Consider the following 26,256-nt stretch of genomic DNA (forward strand, 5'->3'; position numbering starts at 1 on the left):
CTTCAGAAAGTATTCATACACCTTGACTTATTCCACATTTTGTTGAGTTACAGCTTGAATTCAAAATGGATTAAATTGTTGTTGTTGTTTTTCTCACCCATCTACACACACATTATACATTACATTATAGTCATTTAGCAGACGCTCTTATCCAGAGCGACTTACAGTAGTGAATACATACATTTCATACATTTTCTTTTTTTTCTTTTTCTCTGTGCTGGCCCCCCGTGGGAATCGAACCCACAACCCTGGCATTGCAAACACCATGCTCTACCAACTGAGCTACAGGGAAGGCCACACTAATGTTTTTAGAGAAAAATAAAAAATATATATTATTCACAACCCTGAGTCAATACTTTGTGGAAGCACATTTGGCAGCGATGATTACAGCTGTGAATCTTTCTGGGTAATTCTCTAAGCGCTTTCCACACCTGGATTGTGCAACATTTGACCATTATACTTTTCAAAAACATAATGATGGTGTTGGAGTCGTGCCTGGACACGCAGTCATGGGTGAACAGGGTGTACAGGAGGGGACTGAGCACGCACCCCTGAGGGGCCCCCGTGTTGAGGATCAGCGTGGAGATGTGTTGTTACCTACCCTTATCGCCTGGGGGGGGGGGGCCCCGTCAGGAAGTCCAGGATCCAATTGCAGAGGGAGGTGTTTAGTTCCAAAGCAGCAACTACTCTTCCTGGGGTACAAACAGATTAAGGCATTCATGTTTGCAATAAGGTAGTAAAGTAAAACTGCAAAAAATATTACAAAGAAATGTCTTGAATACAAAGTGTTATGTTTGGGGCAAATCCAACACATCACTGAGTACCAGTCTTCATATTGTGTTACTGTGAGTAGGCCAGTGATGCAAAATCTCAATTTAATTCATTTTAAATTCTGGGTTTAACCTCAAAAAATGTGGAAAAAGTCAAGGGATGTGAATACTTTCTGAAGTTATAAACCACGCACGCACGCACGCACGCACGCACGCACGCACGCACGCACGCACGCACCCACACACACACACACACACACACACACACACACAGACTGCAAGATCAAAGTGTTGACAGGTGTTTTAATGCTGGCTGCGTCTCCCAAGCACTACTTCAGGAGGTAGTTCAGTTTGACAGGGGTGTGGTGAGAGGTGTGTGTGAGCGTGCGTGCGTGCAAATGGAATTCAAGTTGCCAGTAGTGGCCTCTTCATAGTGAACTACAATACGGCTGGTTTCAGAGAGCAGCAGCACAGGGCATGGTGAGAACACACACACACGGCACAGGGCAGGGTGTGAACAGAGCAGAGCAGACAGGGCTGTTAGAGGATATGTTACCTGGGCAGACGTTTGTTTGGCCATCCGTTGAAGCTGAGGTGAGTTTGATTGATTAAAGTTTAATCTGCTGCTGAATGCTTTTCTCCAGAGGTGCCCTTGGAACTACTAACAAGACTGGCTGTGTTTGCAAGAAATAGAAAATAGAGAAATAGTTTGGAAACAGAGAGGGGTGTGTTTGTTAGGTTGTGTGTGTGTGTGTGTGTGTGTGTGTGTGTGTTTTGGATGAGTGTGTGCCCAATAGATTTGTGTATTGTGTTCGATTGTTGTGTGCGAACTGTTCATTATGCTTCTAACTCACTCTCCTCTCTCTCTCTCTCTCCCTCTATCTATCTTTCTCTCTTTTTCTTTACCTCGTCTCTCCCCCTACAGAGGTCCTTCCGTTCGTTCGGTAATGATGACCGTCACGTCATGGCCAAACACTCCACCATCTACCCATCGTCGTCTGAACTGGAGGCGGTCCAGACCCTGGTGTCCACCGTGGAGGGTGCCCTCAAACACGTCTCTGATTGGATAGACCAGAGCAATGTCCAATCGGTGCAGAGTAACAGCCAGGCAGACGCAGCAGCCGGCCAGACAGACGGCCAGCCGAACCCCACAGACAGCACAATGACCGAGGACGGTAGTGCTGACCATGGCGACGACCTTAACGACGACCCCGACGTTAGTCCCAGCGCCAGCCCAGATGACTGCACAGACAGCAGCAGCAGCAGGTGGGGTCCCGACTGATGCATGCTGCGATAACGGCCTACGGTGTTCTGTTGCGTGTCTGCCAGGTCGACAGTCATTTGTATTGGTTATTTTCTATTTCCAGATATTGGGACATTTTGACTCTTGATGTTATGGAATTCTATTGATGACTTGATATTGATCTGTTTTCTCTAATAACTTCTGTAGTAGTACAGTTAGTTAGTTGGTTAGTTAACCTATCCAATGCCTGTTATCCTCAGGGAGCCCGGTGGAGGTGTGCTGTGTGGGGTGATGAGGATCGGCCTGGTGGCTAAAGGGCTGCTCATCAAAGAGGACATGGACCTGGAGCTGGTGCTGATGTGTAGAGAGAAACCCACAGATGCACTGCTGTGCACTGTCTGTGATAACCTGCCCCTGCAGATACAAGTAAGAGATATGAGAGAGACGGACGCACGCAGTGCACACAAACACACACACCAGGGTTTCCGTTAGCAGGTAATTGACGGTTTTTGGTCCCCCCCCCACCCCTAAAAAAAATGAAAAGCAAAAAATATGATAAATATAATTGTTGCCGGCCAAATTGACGTCAGAAAAAACTATCCCTTTTTGGTTACTACATGATTCCATATTTGTTATTTCATAATATTTGATGTCTTCACTATTATTCTACAATGTATATTTTTAAAGAAGTATGGATCACCATTATTTGGACCGTATAGATTAACGAGCCAAATCTGTTTCACCATTTACCATAATGGAATACAAGTTTCAATTCTATTTATTAAAACATATGTTTGTAAACTTACCATTCAAAAGTATGATTGAGTGTCCATATAGCTGTACCTTGATATTTGCATTGCTTCTAAGTAAACCTCAAATTGTTTACTGACAGCCCAGCTAGTAGTAGACAAAATAATTATTTTTATTCGTTAATGGAAATATCAGTCTATGGATTCATTTGCCAAATGTAGTGGAATTGAATTGTGTGTATTTTCGTTAGTCGTCGTGCGTCTTGCGTATCACTTGCTCACAGCGTACAGAGCCTATTTTGAGGGGAATATCACTTGTCAGACAGCACACGAGCTGCTGCTGCTGCAGCTCCTCAAACAGCTCGTCGCTGCCGGAGTGAAACGTGGCCTTTTATTAAGCTCAGTCATTGCGCAACAATTCTAAATGCAATCGCGTGTTTAAAAAAAACAACATGTTGTGGCCGCGATTAAGAGCTACTATTTTTATTTCTCAGCTGGTAATTGGAAGCGCCTCTCCCATTCGCCATTCAAGTGCATAAGCAACGGTAGGCTGGCTATATCATTGCTTCACCCATCATTTTACAATGTGAGCTGGAAGCAGTATGCATCTACTTAAATGATTTGCAACCTGAACTTTTGACTTCATATTGTGAGGCATGTCTTTCTTACCTTGTTTCAAAGTAGCCTGTTCAAAATCCTACCATAGAAACGTGGAGGCAATTATTTTACAAAAGACTTCCTCATATGCCATTGAAAACAGGATTTCTCTCCTGTTCTATTGGTTTTCATATCAACTTTCTTTCGTTGTCCAGAAGCCGAAGGCACAATCCTAGTCATATTATCTACGCATCCTGTTGCATCTTTAGATTCTCCCTCTTTCTACGTTTCTAACTGAGAGTTTCATCTCTGTCACGAATCTAATCGCTCGCATAAGGTGTGCTGTTTAGAATGGCGTTCTCCCGTGAATTGCATTTTGGCAAATGTTTGAAAATGATGTTTTATTACAGGAGTTGCATGTTCTGTTAAGATGAATTACCATAATTTAAATGTGATTTCTCTCATTCTAAGCACAGCAGGTGGATGCCCTAATGGGTTATATGCACCCAATGCAAATGAGTCCAGTACATTTCTCAAATGGCCGGTAAATTAAAATCTTCCCGGTCACGTTATCCGGCGCCACGGAAACCCTGCCCCCCCCCCCCCCACACACACACACACACACACACACACACACACACACACACACACACACACACACACACACACACACACCACACACACACACCACACACACACACACACACACACACACACACACACACACACCACACTGCTCTGTGCTATGGAACCCATTCATTCAGCAGTCTGTGCTATATTGGACTCGTGTATTCTCCACCTGTAGATAGGAGACACTCGGTGCCTGTGTGCAGAAGGTCTGGCTAGATCGGGTTTTGTAACGCCGGACCAAAGTCAGTCCTTCTTACCCCCCCCCAGCAACAGAAGCCAGGAGACGAGAAGCTCTGGTTCTATTTATAAGCTGCTACTATGTATAATTAATATAGGACTGTCAGCCAGGTTTGCTAATTAGTCAAACACACATATGGCAGCAGAGGTATTCACCTGCGCACGGATACACACGCATGTGGACACGGCACGGCGCGCGGTATCAACGGAAAACACAAACACAAGCTTGCGTGAGCATACATGTAGACAAGGTTAGCCTTAGCTATAAACAGGTATACTCATAGGAACTGCCACTGTATACTTCCTAATCCAAAGCATACCTGTTTCTCCTCAACATATTATTATTTTTGTTTATTTATTTCACCTTTATTTAACCAGGTAGGCCAGTTGAGAACAAGTTCTCATTTACAACTGCGACCTGGCCAAGATAAAGCAAAGCAGTGTGACACAAATAACACAGACTTACACATGGGATAAACAAATGTACAGTCAATAACACAGTAGAAAAATCTGTATACAGTGTGTGCAAATGTAGTAAGATTAGGGAGGTAAGGCAATAAATAGGCTATAGTGGCGAAATAATTCAAATTTAGCAATTAAACACTGGAGTGATAGATAGTGCAGAAGATGAATGTGCAAGTAGAGATACTGGGGTGCAAAGAAGCAAAAAAATAATAACAATATGGGGATGAGGTAGTCGGGTGTGCTATTTACAGATGGGCTGTGTAAAGGTGCAATGATCCGTAAGCTGCTCTGAAAGCTGATGCTTAAAGTTAGTGAGGGAGATATGTCTCCAGCTTCACTGATTTTTGCAATTCGTTCCAGTCATTAGCAGCAGAGAACTGGAAGGAAAGGCGGCCAAAGTAGGAGTTGGCTTTGGGGATGACCAGGGATGACCAGATACCTGCTGAAGCACATGCTACGAGTGGGTGCTGCAATGGTGACCAGTGAGCTGTGATAAGGCGGGGCTTGATATAGCAAAGACTTATAGATGACCTGGCGATGAATATGAAGCGAGGGCCAGCCAACGAGAGTGTACAGTTCGCAGTGGTGGGTAGTACAGTGGGGCAAAAAAGTATTTAGTCAGCCACCAATTGTGCAAGTTCTCCCACTTAAAAAGATGAGAGAGGCCTGTAATTTTCATCATAGGTACACGTAAACTATGACAGACAAAATGAGAAAAAAAATCCAGAAAATCACATTGTAGGATTTTTAATGAATTTATTTGCAAATTATGGTGGAAAATAAGTATTTGGTCACCTACAAACAAGCAAGATTTCTGGCTCTCACAGACCTGTAACTTCTTCTTTAAGAGGCTCCTCTGTCCTCCACTCGTTACCTGTATTAATGGCACCTGTTTGAACTTGTTATCAGTATAAAAGACACCTGTCCACAACCTCAAACAGTCACACTCCAAACTCCACTATGGCCAAGACCAAAGAGCTGTCAAAGGACACCAAAAACAAAATTGTAGACCTGCACCAGGCTGGGAAGACTGAATCTGCAATAGGTAAGCAGCTTGGTTTGAAGAAATCAACTGTGGGAGCAATTATTAGGAAATGGAAGACATACAAGACCACTGATAATCTCCCTCGATCTGGGGCTCCACGCAAGATTTCACCCCGTGGGGTCAAAATGATCACAAGAACAGTGAGCAAAAATCCCAGAACCACACAGGGGGACCTAGTGAATGACCTGCAGAGAGCTGGGACCAAAGTAACAAAGCCTACCATCAGTAACACACTACACCGCCAGGGACTCAAATCCTGCAGTGCCAGACGTGTCCCCATGCTTAAGCCAGTACATGTCCAAGCCCGTCTGAAGTTTGCTAGAGAGCATTTGGATGATCCAGAAGAGGATTGGGAGAATGTCATATGGTCAGATGAAACCAAAATATAACTTTTTGGTAAAAACTCAACTCGTCGTGTTTGGAGGACAAAGAATGCTGAGTTGCATCCAAAGAACACCATACCTACTGTGAAGCATGGGGGCGGAAACATCATGCTTTGGGGCTGTTTTTCTGCAAAGGGACCAGGACGACTGATCCGTGTATAGGAAAGAATGAATGGGGCCATGTATCGTGAGATTTTGAGTGAAAACCTCCTTCCATCAGCAAGGGCATTGAAGATGAAACGTGGTTGGGTTTTTCAGCATGACAATGATCCCAAACACACTGCCCGGGCAATGGAGTGGCTTCGTAAGAAGCATTTCAAGGTCCTGGAGTGGCCTAGCCAGTCTCCAGATCTCAACCCCATAGAAAATCTTTGGAGGGAGTTGAAAGTCCATGTTGCCCAGCGACAGCCCCAAAACATCACTGCTCTAGAGGAGATCTGCATGGTGGAATGGGCCAAAATACCAGCAACAGTGTGTGAAAACCTTGTGAAGACTTACAGAAAACGTTTGACCTGTGTCATTGCCAACAAAGGGTATATAACAAAGTATTGAGATAAACTTTTGTTATTGACCAAATACTTATTTTCCACCATAATTTGCAAATAAATTCATTAAAAATCCTACAATGTGATTTTCTGGATTTATTTTTCTCATTTTGTCTGTCATAGTTGAAGTGTACCTATGATGAAAATTACAGGCCTCTCTCATCTTTTTAAGTGGGAGAACTTGCACAATTGGTGGCTGACTAAATACTTTTTTGCCCCACTGTATATGGGGCTTTGGTGACAAAACGGATGGCACTGTGATAGACTACATCCAATTTTCTGAGTAGAGTGTTGGAGGCTATTTTGTAAATGTCCGCCGAAATCAAGAATCGGTAGGATAGTCAGTTTTACGAGGGTATGTTTGGCAGCATGAGAGAAGGATGCTTTGTTGCGAAATAAGAAGCCGATTCTAGATTTAATTTTGGATTGGAGATGCTTAATGTAAGTCTGGAAGGAGAGTTTACAGTCTAACCAGACACCCAGGTATTTGTAGTTGTCCACATATTCTAAGTCAGAACCGTCCAGAGTAGTGATGCTAGGCAGGCGGGCGGGTGCAGGCAGTGATCGGTTGAAGAGCATGCATTTAGTTTTACTTGCTTTTAAGAACAGTTGGAGGCCACTGAAGGAGTGTTGTATGGTATTGAAGCTCGTCTGGAGGTTTGTTAACACAGTGTCCAAAGAGGGGCCAGAAGTATACAGAATGGTGTCGTCTGCATAGAGTGGATCAGAGAATGACCAGCAGCAAGAGCGACATCATTGATGTATACAGAGAAAAGAGTCGGGTCGAGAATTGAACCCTGTGGCACCCCCATAGAGACTGCCAGAGGTCCGGACAACAGGCCCTCCGATTTGACACACTGAACTCTATCTGAGAAGTAGTTGGTGAACCAGGCGAGGCAGTCATTTGAGAAACCAAGGCTGTTGAGTCTGCCGATAAGAATGCGGTGATTGACAGAGTCGAAAGCCTTGGCCAGGTCGATGAAGACGGCTGCACAGTATTGTCTTTTAACGATGGCGGTTATGATATTGTTTAGTACATTGAGCGTGGCTGAGGTGCACCCATGACCCGCTCGGAAACCAGATTGCATAGCAGAGAAGGTACGGTGGGATTCTAAATGGTCGGTGATCTGTTTGTTAACTTGGCTTTCGAAGACTTTAGAAAGGCAGGGTAGGATAGATATAGGTCTGTAACAGTTTGGGTCTAGAGTGTCTCCACCTTTGAAGAGGGGGATGACCACGGCAGTTTTCCAATCTTTAGGGATCTCAGACGATACGAAAGAGGTTGAACAGGCTAGTAATAGGGGTTGCAACAATTGCGGCGGATAATTTTAGAAAGGTTTGGAGTTTGTGCTACAGGATGCAAATTTCTGTTTGAAAAAGCTAGCCTTTGCTTTCCTGACTGCCTGTGTATATATGGCCTCATATAGCTTGGTGTAGAGTTCACAGTACACCCATAGCAGCATTTTCTTGGCCTTGGTTTAAATTGAGGCCTACATTTCCTTGTTAACACATGCTCACATCCTTAGCCATATCAGAGCTACATTTTGGCTTGTTTTCCCATTTGTCAGTGGAATGTTGTGTGAAACTTGTGGGACATTTATGCTTCTGTCTGATTACTCCAAGCCCTTTTCCATCTCCTCTCTCCCCCTCTTCCATGGCCCCTTCTCCCATGGCCACCTCTCTCTCTCCCTCCCTCTCTTCCCTTGCCGTGCCCCCTCCATGTTAAATAGCTGGTGAGAGAGGCATCCAGTCAGGCAGTGTCATGCGTGGGAGTCAGCATCCCAGTGCTTTAGATCACATTCTAATGGATTGCAGATTGGTCCTGTGTGGCTCGCTGCACAGTTAAACAGCCAACACACTAGCTATGTATCCTTGAGGTGTGTGTGTGTGTGTGTGTTTTTTATGTATCTTTGGTAGTGTATTTGTGTGTGTGTCTATATGTCTGTGCGCGGGTTTATGTATCTTTGTGTGTGTGTGTGTGTGTGTGTGTGTGTGTGTGTGTGTGTGTGTGTGTGTGTGTGTGTGTGTGTGTGTGTGTGTGTGTGTGTGTGTGTGTGTGTGTGTGTGTGTGTGTGTGTGTGTGTATCAGTGTGCATGGCTGTCTGAGTGCTGCTGACACTCTAAAATTCATCATCTGATCTTAAGCCGGATCACTGGGGCCAGAGGTAATTGATTTCCCTTGTATGAGAGAAGAATTAATAAAAAGGACTCCCCCCCCACACACACACACACACACACACACACTGTAATTATGTGTGTGTGTGTGTGGGAAGAATGCATAAAAAGGACATGCACATTGTCGTTGTGTGGCTGGCATTAATACAAGGGATTATAGCGACAGAACTAGCTTTCAGCCTCCACATCAAACAATGTTGTTTTCAATCAGGACCCTTTTTTCTTTCTTTCTTTTTATTCTCCCCTCGCTCTCTCTTCTCATAATCTGCTTTGTAAATGCATCGTCTGTGAGTGTGTATGTGTGTGTGTGAAATGCACTGTTGGCGATTGGGCTTGCTCTTAACGTCTTGCACAGCCTGGACTGAGACCAGCTGAGATTGTCATGACCCAAGCCAAGGGTCAAGTGCAGTTTGTCCTGGCTGTGACCTTTAACCCTTGACCTCTAACGCCTGCTGTTATTGACCTCTGACCCCTAACAGAAGTTAACCGAAGAGAAGTATGAGGTGCAGCGCTGTGTGCCAGAGGCAGCCATTTTGGTGTGTAGTTCGACAGAGCCAAAACTCACCCTGAAGGTCACCCTCACCTCCCCGCAGATGAGAAAGGACAGTGACACGGACGAACAAGGTACCACAATCACATCTGTTTTGCTGTTGTTTTTGTGTTTATGTCTGTCTTTTTCTCTTCCAATGGAGGTAGTGAAATGGGGTTAACCTCTATGGGCTAGGTGGGACGCTAGCGTGCCACCCGTGGTGCACTCCATCAACAGCAGGTGCATTTCAAGAGCGGCAAATTTGAATCCAAATAAATGTCAAAATTCAAATTTTTCAAACATACAACTATTTTACACCCTTTGAAAGATAAACATCTCCTTAATCTAACCACGTTTTACGATTTCAAAAAGGTTTTACGGCGAAAGCATAAATTTAGAGTATGTTAGGACAGTACATTTACAAGAGTTGTGTGTAATGTTTTGTCAAGTCAAAGACAGGGTCACCAAAACCATAAAACCAGCTAAAATGATGCACTAACCTTTTACAATCTCCATCAGATGACACTCCTAGGACATTATGTTAGACAATGCATGCATTTTTAGTTCTATCAAGTTCATATTTATATCCAAAAACAGCGTTTTACTATGGCATTGATGTTGAGGAAATCGTTTCCCTCCAATAACCGGCAGTCAAGTCAGCGTCACAAATTAAATAATTAAAATTAGAAAACATTGGTAAAATATTATATTGTCATTTAAAGAATTATAGATTTACATCTCTTGAACGCAATCAACTTGCCAGATTTAAAAATAACCTTACTGGGAAATCACACTTTGCAATAATCTGAGCACTGCGCCCAGAAAAATACGCGTTGCGATACAGACTAGACGTCATGTTGGGGAGATCTAAAATCGAAAATACTATGTAAATAATCCATTACCTTTGATTCTCTTCATCAGATGTCACTTCCAGGTATCACAGGTCCATAACGAATGTAGTTTTGTTCAAAAAAGCTCATCATTTATGTCCAAAAATCTCCGTCTTGTTAGCACATGATCTAAGCCAGCCGGACTTCTCGTCATGAACGAGGGGAAAAAATATATTTACGTTCGTTCAAACATGTCAAACGTTGTATAGCATAAATCATTAGGGCCTTTTTTAACCAGAACATGAATAATATTCAAGGTGGACGAATGCATACTCTTTTATAACGTATTGGAACGAGGGTACCCAACATGAACTCGCGCGCCAGGTGTCTAATGGGACATCATCGTTCCATGGCTCTTGTTCGGTCAGATCTCCCTCCAGAAGACTCAAAACACTTTGTAAAGGCTGGTGACATCTAGTGGAAGCAATAGGAAGTGCCAAAATATTCCTCAGCCCCTGTGTTTTTCAATGGGATAGGTTTAAAGTCAATACAACACATCAGGTATCCACTTCCTGTCAGAAAATGTCTCAGGGTTTTGCCTGCCAAATGAGTTCTGTTATACTCACAGACACCATTCAAACAGTTTTAGAAACTTTAGAGTGTTTTCTATCCATATATAATAAGTATATGCATATTCTAGTTACTGGGTAGGATTAGTAACCAGATTAAATCGGGTACATTTTTTTATCCAGACGTGCAAATGCTGCCCCCTAGCCCTAATTAAGGGGGAAATTAAATTAGTTTGTCTTTGCATGGAAGAGGGATATAGAGGGGGGCGGTATTGAGGTGTGTAGGTTTGCATATGCATGTTTGTGCGCACATCTGTCTGTGTGTGTGTGTGTGTGTGTGTGTGTGTGTGTGTATGATTTATGCTACTGCAGAGAGCAGCAGCACTAGTGTTGTTAGCAGCACTCCACTGGGACACAGTAAGCGTTGAAAATATATCCATGGCCCTCTCCCAAGCTACGCCCGTATTCCAATCCTCCTGCCTTGGGGAGACAATGCATGCATAAGACAAGACGCCATATTCCCTCTAGTGCTCATCAAACCTTGCTCGTGGTGTGCACGTACAGTGCCTTGCTAAAGTATTCGTTTTTCCTATTTTGTTGCATTACAACCTGTAATTTAAATATATTTTTATTTGGATTTCATGTAGTGGACATACACAAAATAGTCAAAATTGGTGAAGTGAAATGAAAAAAAGTACTTGTTTCAAAAAATAAAATGGAAAAGTGGTGCGTGCATATGTATTCACCCACCATTGCTATGAAGCCCCTAAATAAGATCTGGTGCAACCAATTACCTTCAGAAGTCACATAATTAGTTAAATAAAGTCCACCTGTGTGCAATCTAAGTGTCACATGATCTCAGCATACACCTGTTTCTGAAAGGCCCCAGCGTCTGCAACACTACTAAGCAAGGGGTATCACCAAGCAAGTGGCACCATGAAGACCAAGGAGCTCTCCAAACAGGTCAGGGACAAAGTTGTGGAAAAGTACAGATCAGGGTTGGGTTATAAAAAAATATCCAAAACTTTGAACATCCCACGGAGCACCATTAAATCCATTATTAAAAAATGGAAAGAATATGACACCATAACAAACCTGCCAAGAGAGGGCCACCCACCAAAACTCACGGACCAGTCAAGGAGGGCATTAATCAGAGAGGCAACAAAGAGACCAAAGATAACCCTGAAGGAGCTGCAAAGCTCCACAGCAGAGATTGGAGTATCTGTCCATAGGACCACTTTAAGCCGTACACTCCACAGAGCTGGGCTTTACGGAAGAGTGGCCAGAAAAAATCCATTGCTTAAAGATAAAAATAGGCAAACACATTTGATGTTCGCCAAAAGGCATGTGGGAGACTCCCCAAACATATGGAAGAAGGTACTCTGGTCAGATGAGACTAAAATTAAGCTTTTTGGCCATCAAGGAAAACACTATGTCTGGCGCAAACCCAACACCTCTCATCACCCCGAGAACACTATCCCTACAGTGAAGCATGGTGGTGGCAGCATCATGCTGTGTGGATGTTTTTTATCGGCAAGGACTGGGAAACTGGTCAGAATTGAAGGAATGATGGATGGCGCTAAATACAGGGAAATTCTTGAGGGAGTTTCCCTCAACAGTTTGTTTCAGTCTTCCAGAGATTTAAGACTGGGACAGAGATTCACCTTCCAGCAGGACAATGACCCTAAGCATACTGCTAAAGCAACACTTGAGTGGTTTAAGGGGAAACATTTAAATGTCTTGGATTGGCCTAGTCAAAGCCCAGACCTCAATCCAATTGAGAATCTGTGGTATAACTTAAAGATTCCTGTACACCAGTGGAACCCATCCAACTTGAAGGAGCTGTAGCAGTTTTGCCTTGAAGAATGGGCAAAAATCCCAGTGGCTAGATGTGCCAAGCTTATAGAGACATGTCCCAAGAGACTTGCAGCTGTAATTGCTGCAAAAGGTGGCTCTACAAAGTATTGACTTTGGGGGGGTGAATAGTTATGCACGCTCAAGTTTTTTCAATTTTATTTAGTTATTTCTTATTAAATAAAATGTTATCTGTCACATACACATGTTTAGCAGATGTCAATGAGGGTGTAGCGAAATGCTTGTGCTTCTTGTTCCGACCATGCAGTAATATCTAACAAGTAATCTAACCTAAGAATTTCACAACAACTACCTTATACACACAAGTATAAAGGAATGCATACGAATATGTACATAAAAATATATGAATGAGCGATGGCCGAACGGCATAGGCAAGATGCAGTAGATCTTGCCTATGCCGTTCGGCCATCGCTCATTCATATATTTTTTGTTTCACAATAAAAAATATTTTTCATCTTGAAAGTGGTGAACATGGTTGCGGTCATAGTGATTCTTCACCCTGCTATGCTGCCTCAGCAGCCCTGTAGCATGTATCATGGTCAACACCAAGACTATACATTTGACCCATGGGTTGGGAGAAGGAAAATCAAAATCAAATTGTATTTGTCACATGCGCCGAATACAACACCGTGAAATGCTTACTTTACAAGCTCTTAACCAACAATGCAGTTCAAGAAATAGAGTTGATAAAATATTTACTAAATAAACGAAAGTTTAAAAAAATTGATCAATCAAAAAGTAACACAATAAATGTACATAACAATAACGAGGCTATATACAGGGTGTAAAGGTACTGAGTCAATGTTCGGGGGTACAGGATAGTTGAGGTAATTTGTAAAGTGACTATGCATGGATAATAAACAGCAAGTAGCAGCAGTGTAAAAACAAAGGGGGGGGGGGGGGCAATGTAGATAGTCCAGGTGGCCATTTGATTAGTTGTTCAGCAGTCTTATAGCTTGGGGGTAGAAGCTGTTAAGAAGCCTTTTGGTCCTAGACTTGGCGCTCCGGTATGGCTTGCCGTGCGGTAGCAGAGCGAACAGTCTATAACTTGGGTGACTGGAGTCTTTGACAATTTTTTGGGGAGCCGGGACAGGGCAGAGTCAGAGCCCCACCCTAGAATACACATGTTCTCTCTGCAGATAAGACACCACTGTCTATCTTTCTAACCCTTTTCTCTGTCTATCGTCTCTCCCTGTCTGTTTAACTGTCTATTTTCTCCCTCTCCCCGGGTCTTCACTAACCCTGACTAAGTGAGGTTCGCGTGAGACCAAAGAAACCATACAGAAAAGACCGGTGTAAACGAACACGGATCTGATCAACACCCAGCCACCACATTCCTTTCTTTCTCATCATCACATTCTCCATCTCTTTCACATACTCGGGTAGTTTGTCACTTTGAGACTGTTCACTGTAAAGTGATGTTGTGAGAGCCGAAACATTGCTAAACAACATCCCTCAAAAGGGTTATAAAATGGCAGCAGTTCCTGTCCTATCGCTCCTCCTCAGTCGGTGGTAGCCTACTGGTGGGGAGTGTGGCATGTTTGTAATTGGGAAGAGGAGATGGGCGTGAGGTAGGGGTTTGCGTCCCAAATCACACTCTAATCTCTATGGGCCCTGGTCAAAACTAGCGCACTATATAGGGAATAGGGTGCTATTTGGAACGTAGAGAGGGAGAGGGAGACATCTAGACCCGACAAATCAATAGCGGAGCCAGGAACGCACCCATCCATCGTGGTGCTGGTCTAGCTTGCTCGACAGTAAGGTCTGAGTGAGAGATGAGAGATGACACGGGGGCGGCTGTAGATCAAGGGGAACTATCCCCCCCCCCCCCCCCGTACCTGTTGTATTTCCAGCGAGAGACGAGCGGGTCAAGGGCCCCGTCGCAGTGAGGAACAGCTCAGTGTCACACAGCAACTCACTGGCAAGAGGAACTCATCACAGCAATTGGTATGAACACAGGCTGGGTGTCTGTCTGTAAACAGTGTGTCTGTACACAGTCGGTACAGTACATAGCTTAAAGAACAGGGCCATCTCCAGAGTCTAGTACCGTTGCATTACAAGATGAGGCACGGCACTCTCTCCATTATAATTAAAGATTAAACAAAGTGTGATGTTTTGGTCTCAGCAGACCTTCATTCGACATATATCTAAGGGTGTAATATCACCCGCTGTGCCTTGCCTGGATGGTAATTTGTATGAACCCACCATCAGTCCCAGTGGTGTCTGTACTCAGCTAAAAGAACGTGACCATTTCAAAAGTTGAATATTGCCCACTCTGGATGGCAAGCCAAGTTGAGAGCCACTCCATTTCAATAGATACTGAGGCTGTATATATTCCTTTAAGATCGATAGGCAATGCTTTATGTATCCTATTAGGCAACGTTTTATGGAACCTATTACGGTGCAGAAATGTATCCATTTCAAGTTTCAATAAGTGCCCTTTCTGACACAGCTTTTTGATCCGTAATGGAATTATATATTATACTACTGCTCTCTTATTTTGTGTTCAGATCAATGTATAGATTTCACAATTGTGCCGTAATGTAATTCATAATCAATCATTCATGTGAAGGAGGGTCGTGATTTATTTTCAACCAGATTAGATACTGCAAAACAAAACCTTGAATTTGTTAGCGCTTCCTGTTGGATAAACCTGTATTTGTCAGTGTCGGTTGGAGCACTGAAAGTCAGTTTCAAAGAGCCATTCATAACCTCAGCCAGAGCTCGTTGTGTAGCTGAGTCAGGTGGTCTGACTGAGGAGAGATGATGAGAGAGAGAGAGAGAGAGAGAGAGAGCGGAAGAGAGAGGGTTAGAGAGAGATTGGGAGAGAGGGAAGGATAAGAGAGGAATGAGTGACATTAACCTGTGTAAAGCCTTGAGTGGCCCCATATAGCGATGCTAAACTATTGTCCTCTCACTCCACACCGCAGGTAGAGGAGCTGGTGCAGTAGCTGTGTAGCTGGGAGTGTTGGAATAGTGGAATGGCGGGAGAGATAACCAATACGGGATAGAAAAATAATAGGCTACTTTATTCATCCATACGAGTCGCCTTGTTTTTCCCTGCTCCGTACTCAGTGTACTAAAGCTGGTACAGTACCTGGGGGTGCTGTATGATAAGTAGCAGGACAAATGCTGCTGATGTTATGATTAGTTTTAGGTCTGTTTTTATCTTCTCTGCACTCATCTAGCTATGGGCCAGTTTCTCTGGGACATTGAGTACAGAGAGTGCTGCGGCTATTTCGCCTGCTCTCTGCTTCATGGAGGCATTGTAATAATCCACTCCAGAAGCAGCTAGGCACACACACACACACACACACCACACACACACACACACACACACACACACACACACACACACACACACACACACACACACACACACAAAGATTTCCGTTGCGGACCTGCTGCTTCAAATCAATTCAAATTGTTTTAGTCACATGCGCCGAATACAACAGTGAATTGCTTACTTGCAAGCCCCTAACCAACAATGCAGTTTAAAAAATATGAATAAGAAATAAAAGGAACAAGTAATTTAAAGAGCTGCAGTAAAATAACAATAGCGAGACCATATACAGGGGGGTACCGGTACAGAGTCAATGTGCGGTGGCACCGGTTAGTCGAGGTAATTGAGGTAATATGTACATGTAGGTAGAGTTATTAAAGTGACTATGCATAGATAATACAGTGGCTTGCGAAAGTATTCACCCTCCTTGGCATTTTTCCTATATTGTTGCCTTACAACCTGGAATTTAAATTGATTTTCGGGGGGTTTGTATCATTTGATTTACACAACGTGCCTACCACTTTGAAGATGCAAAATATTTTTTGGGGGTGAAACAAACAAGAAATAAGACAAAAAACTGAAAACTTGAGCGTGCATAACTATTCACTCCCTCAAAGTCAATACTTTGTAGAACCACCTTTTGCAGAAATTACAGCTGCAAGTCTCTTCGGGTATGTTTCTATAAGCTTGGCACATCTGGCCACTGGGGTTTTTGCCCATTCTTCAAGGCAAAACTGCTACAGCTCCTTCAAGTTGTATGGGTTCCATTGGTGTACAGGAATCTTTAAGTCATACCACAGATTCTCAATTGGATTGAGTTCTGGGCTTTGACTAGGCCATTCCAAGACATTTAAATGTTTCCCCTTAGTGCTAAAGCAACCACTTGAGTGTTGCTTTAGCAGTATGCTTAGGGTCATTGTCCTGCTGGAAGGTGAACCTCCGTCCCAGTCTCAAATCTCTTGAAGACTGAAACAGGTTTCCCTCAAGAATTTCCCTGTATTTAGCGCCATCCATCATTCTTTCAATTCTGACCAGTTTCCCAGTCCCTGCCAATGAAAAACATTCACAGCATGATGCTGCCACCACTATGCTTCACTCTGGGATGGTGTTCTCGGGGTGATGAGAGGTGTTGGGTTTGCGCCAGACATAGTGTTTTTCTTGATGGCCAAAAAGCTTAATTTTAGTCTCATCTGACCAGAGTACCTTCTTCCATATGTTTGGCGAGTCTCCCACATGCCTTTTGGCGAACACCAACCGTGTTTGCTTTTTTTTTTCTTTAAGCGATGGCTTTTTTATGGCCACTCTTCCGTAGAGCCCAACTCTATGGAGTGTTCGACTTAAAGTGGTCCTATGGACAGATACTCCAATCTCCGCTGTGGAGCTTTGCAGCTCCTTCAGGGTTATCTTTGGTCTCCTTGTTGCCTCTCTGATTAATGCCCTCCTTACCTGGTCCGTGAGTTTTGGTGGGCGGCCCTCTCTTGGCAGGTTTCTTGAGGTGCCATATTCTTTCCATTTTTTAATAATGGATTTAATGGTGCTCCGTGGAATGTTCAAAGTTTCGGATATTTTTTTATAACCCAACCCTGATCTGTACTTTTCCACAACTTTGTCCCTGACCTGTTTGGAGAGCTCCTTGGTCTTCATGGTGCCGTTTGCTTGGTGATACCCCTTGCTTAATAGTGTTGCAGACTCTGGGGCCTTTCGGGAACAAGTGTAAATATGCTGAGATCATGTGACACTTAGATTGCACACAGGTGGACTTTATTTAAATAATTGTGTGACTTCTGAAGGTAATTGGTTGCACCAGATCTTATTTAGGGGCTTCATAGCAAAGGGAATGAATACATATGCACGCACCATTTTTCCGTTAATTAAAAAAATAATGATTTTAATTTAAAAAAAATTCATTTCACTTCACCAATTTGGACTATTTTGTGTATGTCCATTACATGAAATCCAAATAAAAATCCATTTCAATTACAGGTTGTAATGCAACAAAATAGGAAAAACGCCAAGGGGGATGAATACTTTTGCAAGGTACTGTAACAGAAAGTAGCAGCGGCGCAAAAGAGGGGGTGAGTGGGGGGTGGGCAATGCAAATAGTCTGGGTAGCCATTTGATTAGATGTCAAGGAGTCTTATGGCTTGGTGGTAGAAGCTGTTTAGAAGCCTTTTGGACCTAGACTTGGCGCTCCAGTACCACTTGCCGTGCGGTGGCAGAGAGAACAGCCTATGACTAGTGTGGCTGGAGTCTTTGACAAGTTTTAGGGCCTTCCTCTGACACCGCCTGGTATAAAGGTCCTGGATGGCAGGAGGCTTGGCCCCAGGGATGTACTGGGCCGTATGCACTACCCTCTGTAGTGCCTTGCGGTTGGAGGCCGAGCAGTTGCCATACCAGGCAGTGATGCAACCAGTCTGGATGCTTGAGTACATGGAGAGGAATTGAGTGGAATTTACTAATGTGCTCATTGTGTCAATGTGCAGCGGGTAGGACGGAGTCAGGCGCAGGACACAGAACTGAGTAACAAACGTACTTTACTCGAATAAACCACAAAAATTATTCCACGCAGGGAAAATACTCCAGCTCACAGAAATAGCGAACACTTAACAACAAACAAACACGCACAAAAACCATGTGGGAACCAGAGGGTTAAATAGGGAATAAATCATAATGTAATGGAAACCAGGTGTGTACAATAAAGACAAAACAAATGGACAATGAAACGTAGATCGGTGGCGGCTAGAAAACCGGTGACGTCAACCGCCGAACGCCGCCCGAACAAGGAGGAGCACCAACTTCGGCGGAAGCCGTGACACATTGTAATGAGAACATTCTGAAATACTAATGTAAGATAAATATTTTTGTCTTATCACAATGTAAGATACGTGCTTTTGTCTTATCATAATAACCCTAGCTTTGCCTGGCGTCCCAGACACATTTTTTCTGATCATATAAATAGATGTCCTGGAAATATGGGTATCAGGATAAGAAATATATATATATATGATATGAAAATGATTGAGAATATTTATTTACCTTTGTTCTGGAAATGTGGATGGCTCTTCTAAGATACTTTAGAAGGAATGGAAGTTCTAACTATCTGAACAACTCCTCTCACACAGCTACACCACAATCCCATTCATCTCTGTTAATCTGACACAGCCAATCATATCGTCAGGACGCTCATCCTCAGCCAATCATTCGCTGTACTCTGACAGAACTTTGCCTTGGTCAAGTGTGTGTGTGTCCCTTTGTCGTGTGTGTGTGTTTCCCAATTCCAAATTGACCCCTAGCCCCTATTGCAGAGATGTAAGCAATATGCTGAAAACGTACTCTTACCTACACCTCTCCAATCATCCTAGATCAAATGTCTTGGAGGTATGGGCCATGGTTCGATTTGGGATTAGGAATGTATGTGTCTGGGAGTGTTTGGGATCAACTATATTGCACTCGGCGACCGCAGACTGGCTGTTCTACAATGAGTGGTCAGTCAAAGAGTGGTCAGTAGTCAGTCAGTAGTGGATATACAGTCGATCTCAAACACACACTTCTGTGTGTGTTCTACTTTATACGATATATATATCCCATTCTTATTTCACCAGTGGAGGGTGTTGAGCTGACAGACCCTGCAGACATGCTGGACAGGCACAGATGCCTGGTGGCCCTGGCGGCTCTGCGACATGCCAAATGGTTCCAGGTTGGCTCTCAGTTCTACTTAACCTCTCCATTGTTATTGTAGCCTTATGATCACGTGAAAATGAATGAATCAAATCAATTAATAAAAATACATAATTTATTTGAAACGGCAGCTATCCGCAATTAAAAACAATATGATTTAAAAGAAAATCTATTTCTCTCATACAAAAATTACTCATTCATTGAATCTCTCAATCATGCTCTGTTTAGTATAATAGCCTACATACAGAGAGAGAGATTATTGTAAGGCTACAAAAGCAATTGCTACACTTTTCTTTCTTTTGGCTGTTTCGAAACCTGCCTGACTGTCATTTATGTCAAAGCTTCCCTCAAAATAATGTATCCTCTTTCAAGCAAACCTTTATTTGCAGACTCGAACGAATATTCCTCAAGTTTATAATTCAACCCCTTTTCTAGTGACAGTCTATAAAGCATTATTCTTAGCCAAATCAAATCTCGCGCTAGCTAATGTGTGTCTATTGCACTCCTCTGTTAGTGTGAGTATGCCTCAGTGTTACCTTCCCTCTCTTCTCCGACTCCAGGCCAGAGTAAACGGGTTGAAGTCGTGTGTCATCATCCTCAGGATCCTGAGAGACATGTGCAATAGACTACCAGCCTGGGAGCCGCTGAAAGGATGGGTAAGTCTGTCAGTCTCTGACTGTCTGTACTGCAGTTCGCTCACCTAGCTTATTTCCAGTTGTCCTGTGAAAAGACACTGTATTAGAAAAATAATAAACTCCAGCACACTGGTATTGTTGGATTCTCCACAAACAATGGGTATCTCAGACTAAACATATACTGGTGTCTCAGACTAAATATATACTGGTGTCTCAGACTAAACATATATTAGTGTCTCAGGCTAAACATATATTAGCGTCTCAGACTAAACATTTACTGGTGTCTCAGACTAAACATATACTGGTGTCTCAGACTAAACATGTACTGGTGTCTCAGACTAAATATATACTGGTGTCTCAGACTAAACATATATTGGTGTCTCAGAGTAAACATAAATTAGTGTCTCAGACTAAACATATATTAGTGTCTCAGACTAAACATATTATTATCTCAGACTAAACATGGTGTCTCAGACTAAACATATATTAGTGTCTCAGACTAAACATATATTGGTGTCTCAGACCAAACATATACTGGTGTCTCAGACAAAACATATATTAGTGTCTCAGACTAAACATATATTAGTGTCTCAGACTAAACATATATTAGTGTCTCAGACTAAACATATATTAGTGTCTCAGACTACACATATATTAGTGTCTCAGACTAAACATATATTAGTGTCTCAGACTAAATATGTACTGGTGTCTCAGACTAAACATATATTAGTGTCTCAGACCAAACATATACTGGTGTCTCAGACAAAACATATATTAGTGTCTCAGACTAAACATATATTAGTGTCTCAGACTAAACATAAATTAGTGTCTCTGACAAAACATATTATTATCTCAGACTAAATATATACTGGTGTCTCAGACTAAACATATATTAGTGTCTCAGACTAAACATATATTAGTGTCTCAGACTAAACATATATTAGTGTCTCAGACTAAATATGTATTAGTGTCTCAGACAAAACATATATTAGTGTCTCAGACTAAACATATATTAGTGTCTCAGACTAAACATTTACTGGTGTCTCAGACTAAACATTTACTGGTGTCTCAGACCAAACATTTACTGGTGTCTCAGACTAAACATAAATTAGTGTATATAATATAGTGTCTCAGACCAAACATTTACTAGTGTCTCAGACCAAACATTTACTGGTGTCTCAGACCAAACATTTACTGGTGTCTCAGACTAAACATAAATTAGTGTCTCAGACTAAACATATATGAGTGTCTCAGACAAAACATATATTAGTGTCTCAGACCAAACATTTACTGGTGTCTCAGACTAAACATATATTAGTGTCTCAGACCAAACATATACTGGTGTCTCAGACAAAACATATATTAGTGTCTCAGACTAAACATATATTAGTGTCTCAGACTAAACATATATTAGTGTCTCAGACTAAACATAAATTAGTGTCTCAGACAAAACATATTATTATCTCAGACTAAATATATACTGGTGTCTCAGACTAAACATATATTAGTGTCTCAGACTAAACATATATTAGTGTCTCAGACTAAATATGTATTAGTGTCTCAGACAAAACATATATTAGTGTCTCAGACTAAACATATATTAGTGTCTCAGACTAAACATATATTAGTGTCTCAGACCAAACATTTACTGGTGTCTCAGACTAAACATTTACTGGTGTCTCAGACCAAACATTTACTGGTGTCTCAGACTAAACATAAATTAGTGTATATAATATAGTGTCTCAGACCAAACATTTACTAGTGTCTCAGACCAAACATTTACTGGTGTCTCAGACCAAACATTTACTGGTGTCTCAGACTAAACATAAATTAGTGTCTCAGACTAAACATATATGAGTGTCTCAGACAAAACATATATTAGTGTCTCAGACCAAACATTTACTGGTGTCTCAGACTAAACATAAATTAGTGTCTCAGACTAAACATGTATTAGTGTCTCAGACTAAACATATTATTATCTCAGACTAAACATATATTAGTGTCTCAGACTAAACATGTATTAGTGTCTCAGACTAAACATATATTAGTGTCTCAGACTAAACATATACTGGTGTCTCAGACTAAACATATACTGGTGTCTCAGACTAAACATATACTGGTGTCTCAGACTAAACATATACTGGTGTCTCAGACTAAACATATATTAGTGTCTCAGACTAAACATATATTAGTGTCTCAGACTAAACATATACTGGTGTCTCAGACTAAACATGTACTGGTGTCTCAGACTAAACATGTATTAGTGTCTCAGACTAAACATGTATTAGTGTCTCAGACTAAACTTATATTAGTGTCTCAGACTAAACATATACTGGTGTCTCAGACTAAACATATATTAGTGTCTCAGACTAAACATATATTAGTGTCTCAGACTAAACTTATACTGGTGTCTCAGACTAAACATGTACTGGTGTCTCAGACTAAACATGTACTGGTGTCTCAGACTAAACATGTACTGGTGTCTCAGACTAAACATGTACTGGTGTCTCAGACTAAACATGTACTGGTGTCTCAGACCAAACATGTACTGGTGTCTCAGACCAAACATGTACTGGTGTCTCAGACCAAACATGTACTGGTGTCTCAGACCAAACATGTACTAAACATAGACTGATTTGTGTGCCATTAACAGCTGATCTGATCGCTCTGTCCTTGCTTTATCTTGATCATGATATCTCCCCCAGCCCCTGGAGCTGATCTGTGAGAAGGCCATAGCCACGTGTAACCGGCCGCTGGGTGCAGGGGAGGCCCTCCGTAGGGTCATGGAGTGTCTCGCCTCAGGAATCCTCCTTCCAGGTACAGTACCTACAGTGCATTCGGAAAGTATTCAGACCCCTTGACTTTTTCCACATTTTGTTACATTAGAGCCTTATTCTAAAATTGATTAATACATTTTTCCCCCTATCAATCTACATACAATACCCCAGAATGACAACGCGAAAACTGTTTTTTAGAAATTTTGGCAAATGTATAAAAAATAAAGAACAGAAATACCTTACTTGCATAAGTATTCAGACCCTTTGCTATGAGACTCGAAATCGAGCTCAGGTGCATCCTGTTTCCATTGATCATCCTTGAGATCTTTCTACAACTTGGAGTCCACCTGTGGTACATCCAATTAACTGGACATGATTTGGAAAGGCACACACCTGTCTATATAAGGTCCCACAGTTGACAGTTCATGTCAGAGCAAAAACCAAGCTATGAGGTCGAATGAATTGTCCGTAGAGCTCCGAGACAGAATTGTGTCGTGGCACAAGAAATATCTGTAGCATTGAAGGTCCCCAAGAACATAGTGGCCTCCATCATTCTTAAATGGAAGAAGCTTGGAACCACAAAGACTCTTCCTAGAGCTGGCCGCCCGGCCAAACTGAACAATTGGGGGAGAAGAGCCTTGATCTGGGAGGTGACCAAGAACCCAATGGTCACTCTGAAAGAGCTCCAGAGTTCCTCTGTGGAGATTGGGAGAACCTTACAGAAGGACCACCGTCTCTGGAGCAGTCCACCAATCAGGCCTTTAAGATTCACTGGTCTGATGAAACCAAGATGGAACTCTTTGGCCTGAATGCCAAGCGTTGAGGGAAAGATGAACATAGCAAAGTACAGAGAGATCCTTGATGAAACCTGCTCCAGAGCGCTCAAGACCTTAGACTGGGGCAAAGGTTCACCTTACAACAAGACAACGACCCTAGGCACACAGCCAAGACAACGCAGGAGTGGCTTTGGGACAAGTCTCTGAATGTCCTTGAGTGGCCCAGCCAGAGCCCGGACTTGAACCTGATCGAACATCTCTGGAGAGACCTGAAAATATCTGTGCAGCAACGCTCCCCATCCAACCGGACAGAGCTTGAGAGGATCTGCAGAGAAGAATGGGATAAACTCCCCAAGTACAGGTGTACCAAGCTTGTAGTGTCATACCCAAGAAAACTCAAGGCTGTAATCGCTGCCAAAGTTGCTTCAACAAAGTACTGAGTAAACTTATGTAAATGTGATATTTCCGTTTTTTTATTTTTAATACATTTGCAAGAATTTCGAAAAACCTGGTTTTGCTATGTCATTATGGGGTATTGTGTGTTGATTTAATCCATTTTAGAATAATTGAGTCCATTTTAGAATAAGGCCGTAACATAACAAAACGTGGAATAAGTCAAGGGGTCTGAATACTTTCCAAATGCGTTGTACCTGTCTCTCTTTGTCTCTGTCTCGCTCTCACTCTGTTTATCTTTCTCTCGTGCTCTGTGTCTCTCTCTCACTCTGTTTATCTTTCTCTCTTGCTCTGTCTCTCTCTCTTTCTGCCTTTCACTTTCCCTGTTACAAACTGACATGGGAAAAAACAATCCTGTTATTCCTTTCAAATAATCAGGTTCTGATGATTAGATAAAGTCATAACTCATTAGTATTGAATGATGTAGTAATCAGAGGCTCATTTAGTTAACCTGGGTGCACAGGACACGACTGCTCATCTGACTGATGATGTAATAAGGAGTAGGTGGTGTGTTTGCCTCACTGATGTGCCACGCTCGATGAGGTCGTTTTGAAGGCACTAGAAGTGATTGAAGGACACTCTATCTATATTAATATCGTTATGAAAGACCAGTACGTGAATAATATTGGTGTCACACTGGACAGCTATCTCTTGCAAAAGAGATTATATCTCAGTGAGAGTAACCTGTATGAATAAAGGTTGAATGAAATTAAGATTTTTCCTTGTCTACTTATGACCCCCAGGAGGACCAGGGTTACACGACCCATGTGAGAAGGAGCTGACCAACACCCTAACGGCCATGACAGACGAGGAGGCAGAGGCCATCACATACAGCGCACAGGTAAAACCTCACCTCACACCTGTGGAACGGAAGTGGTTCTGTGAACCTTGCCTAAGCTCCCCATGCTAATGCCTAGGCTCTTTGGCTCCAAGGGGTAGCCATGTCTTGTGGCTTGCGTGAGAATCAGGTTTGAACCCAGACATTGGTATTGTCAGATAGCAGTCCTGGGCAAAGTTCCCTCAAAAAGAATTCAGCCCTGAGCAAATTTCAGGTCTACTCAATGCAAACTTGAACATCGGGAAAATTCTGTGCAACATCCAGTGCATGTTTAATTTGAATACTGAGGCTGTACCAGCTTTAAGTTAGAGTTTCAGACAGTGGTCACGTAGGCTACTGTGGCTATTTGATCATAATATAGCTCTACCAGAGTGGTCTACCATCAAAAACAATGGAGAAATAACATTTTTAACATTGAAATAGTTGTTTTATCATTCAGCCTACAGTAGCAGCCAATGTGTGGTGTTCAATGTAGGCCTAAATTCCACATGACTTTTGAAAAAAAAAAAACATGCAGGGCTTGACATTAACCTGTTTGTCCTTCAGACAAGGAGGTGACTGAAAATATTGTTGTTGATTGATGCAAAAAAAGCTATTTTCCCCTCTCACTTCTCAAAGATGTGTAGAAATGTACACGTTTGGTGCTCTTGTAGGAAGCAATCACTCCCCCATTGCTGACTACAAATGATCTGGGTTTCTGTACAGCACTTTGAGATATCAGCTGATGTAAGAAGGGCTATATAAATACATTTGATTTGATTTGATGATCTATAACTGGGCTAATAACTCACTAACTAGCAAAGGATATGAACAAATGTGCACACGTGGCTACATGCAGGTCTCGCTTTGATCTCAAAACATCTACTTACAACCGCTCATGCTGTAAACACAATCCAGTTCAAAGTGAATAGCACAGATCTATATATGTCAATGGTTTATTTGCATATAGGCCTACTGCAGTTCTGATTGGTTATGCCTCACCGATCTGTGTAGAGTACGGGCTGAGTCTTACATGTCGATGCAGGGCTGGGAGGTATACCGTATTTTACGATATACCGGTATTGATGCACGGACCGCTTTGGGTTTTTACTTTACCTTCTATAACGGTTTTTACATGTTTGGTCTGTTAAATGTGATACGCTGTGTGTAACGTCCATTTTTATAGTTTACTTCG

General features: G+C 42.4%; 1 protein-coding gene across 11 annotated transcripts in view; it reads left to right on the forward strand.

Annotated features, from left to right (window-relative positions):
• The window catches only part of strbp (spermatid perinuclear RNA binding protein), a 128,170-nt gene that overhangs the window by 77,072 nt on the left and 24,842 nt on the right, over nt 1-26,256 (forward strand). For all 11 annotated transcript variants that reach the window (XM_014125805.3, XM_014125775.3, XM_082978822.1 and 8 more), the window contains 7 exons: nt 1,696-2,036; nt 2,274-2,439; nt 9,319-9,463; nt 19,528-19,622; nt 20,164-20,259; nt 22,944-23,055; nt 24,988-25,085. In XM_014125805.3, the coding sequence (XP_013981280.2) occupies nt 1,696-2,036; nt 2,274-2,439; nt 9,319-9,463; nt 19,528-19,622; nt 20,164-20,259; nt 22,944-23,055; nt 24,988-25,085 (1,053 nt within the window). The remainder of the gene's footprint in view (nt 1-1,695; nt 2,037-2,273; nt 2,440-9,318; nt 9,464-19,527; nt 19,623-20,163; nt 20,260-22,943; nt 23,056-24,987; nt 25,086-26,256) is intronic.

This window comes from Salmo salar, chromosome 01 (genome assembly GCF_965601325.2).
Source record: "Salmo salar chromosome 01, fSalSal1, whole genome shotgun sequence".
NCBI lineage: Eukaryota > Metazoa > Chordata > Actinopteri > Salmoniformes > Salmonidae > Salmo > Salmo salar.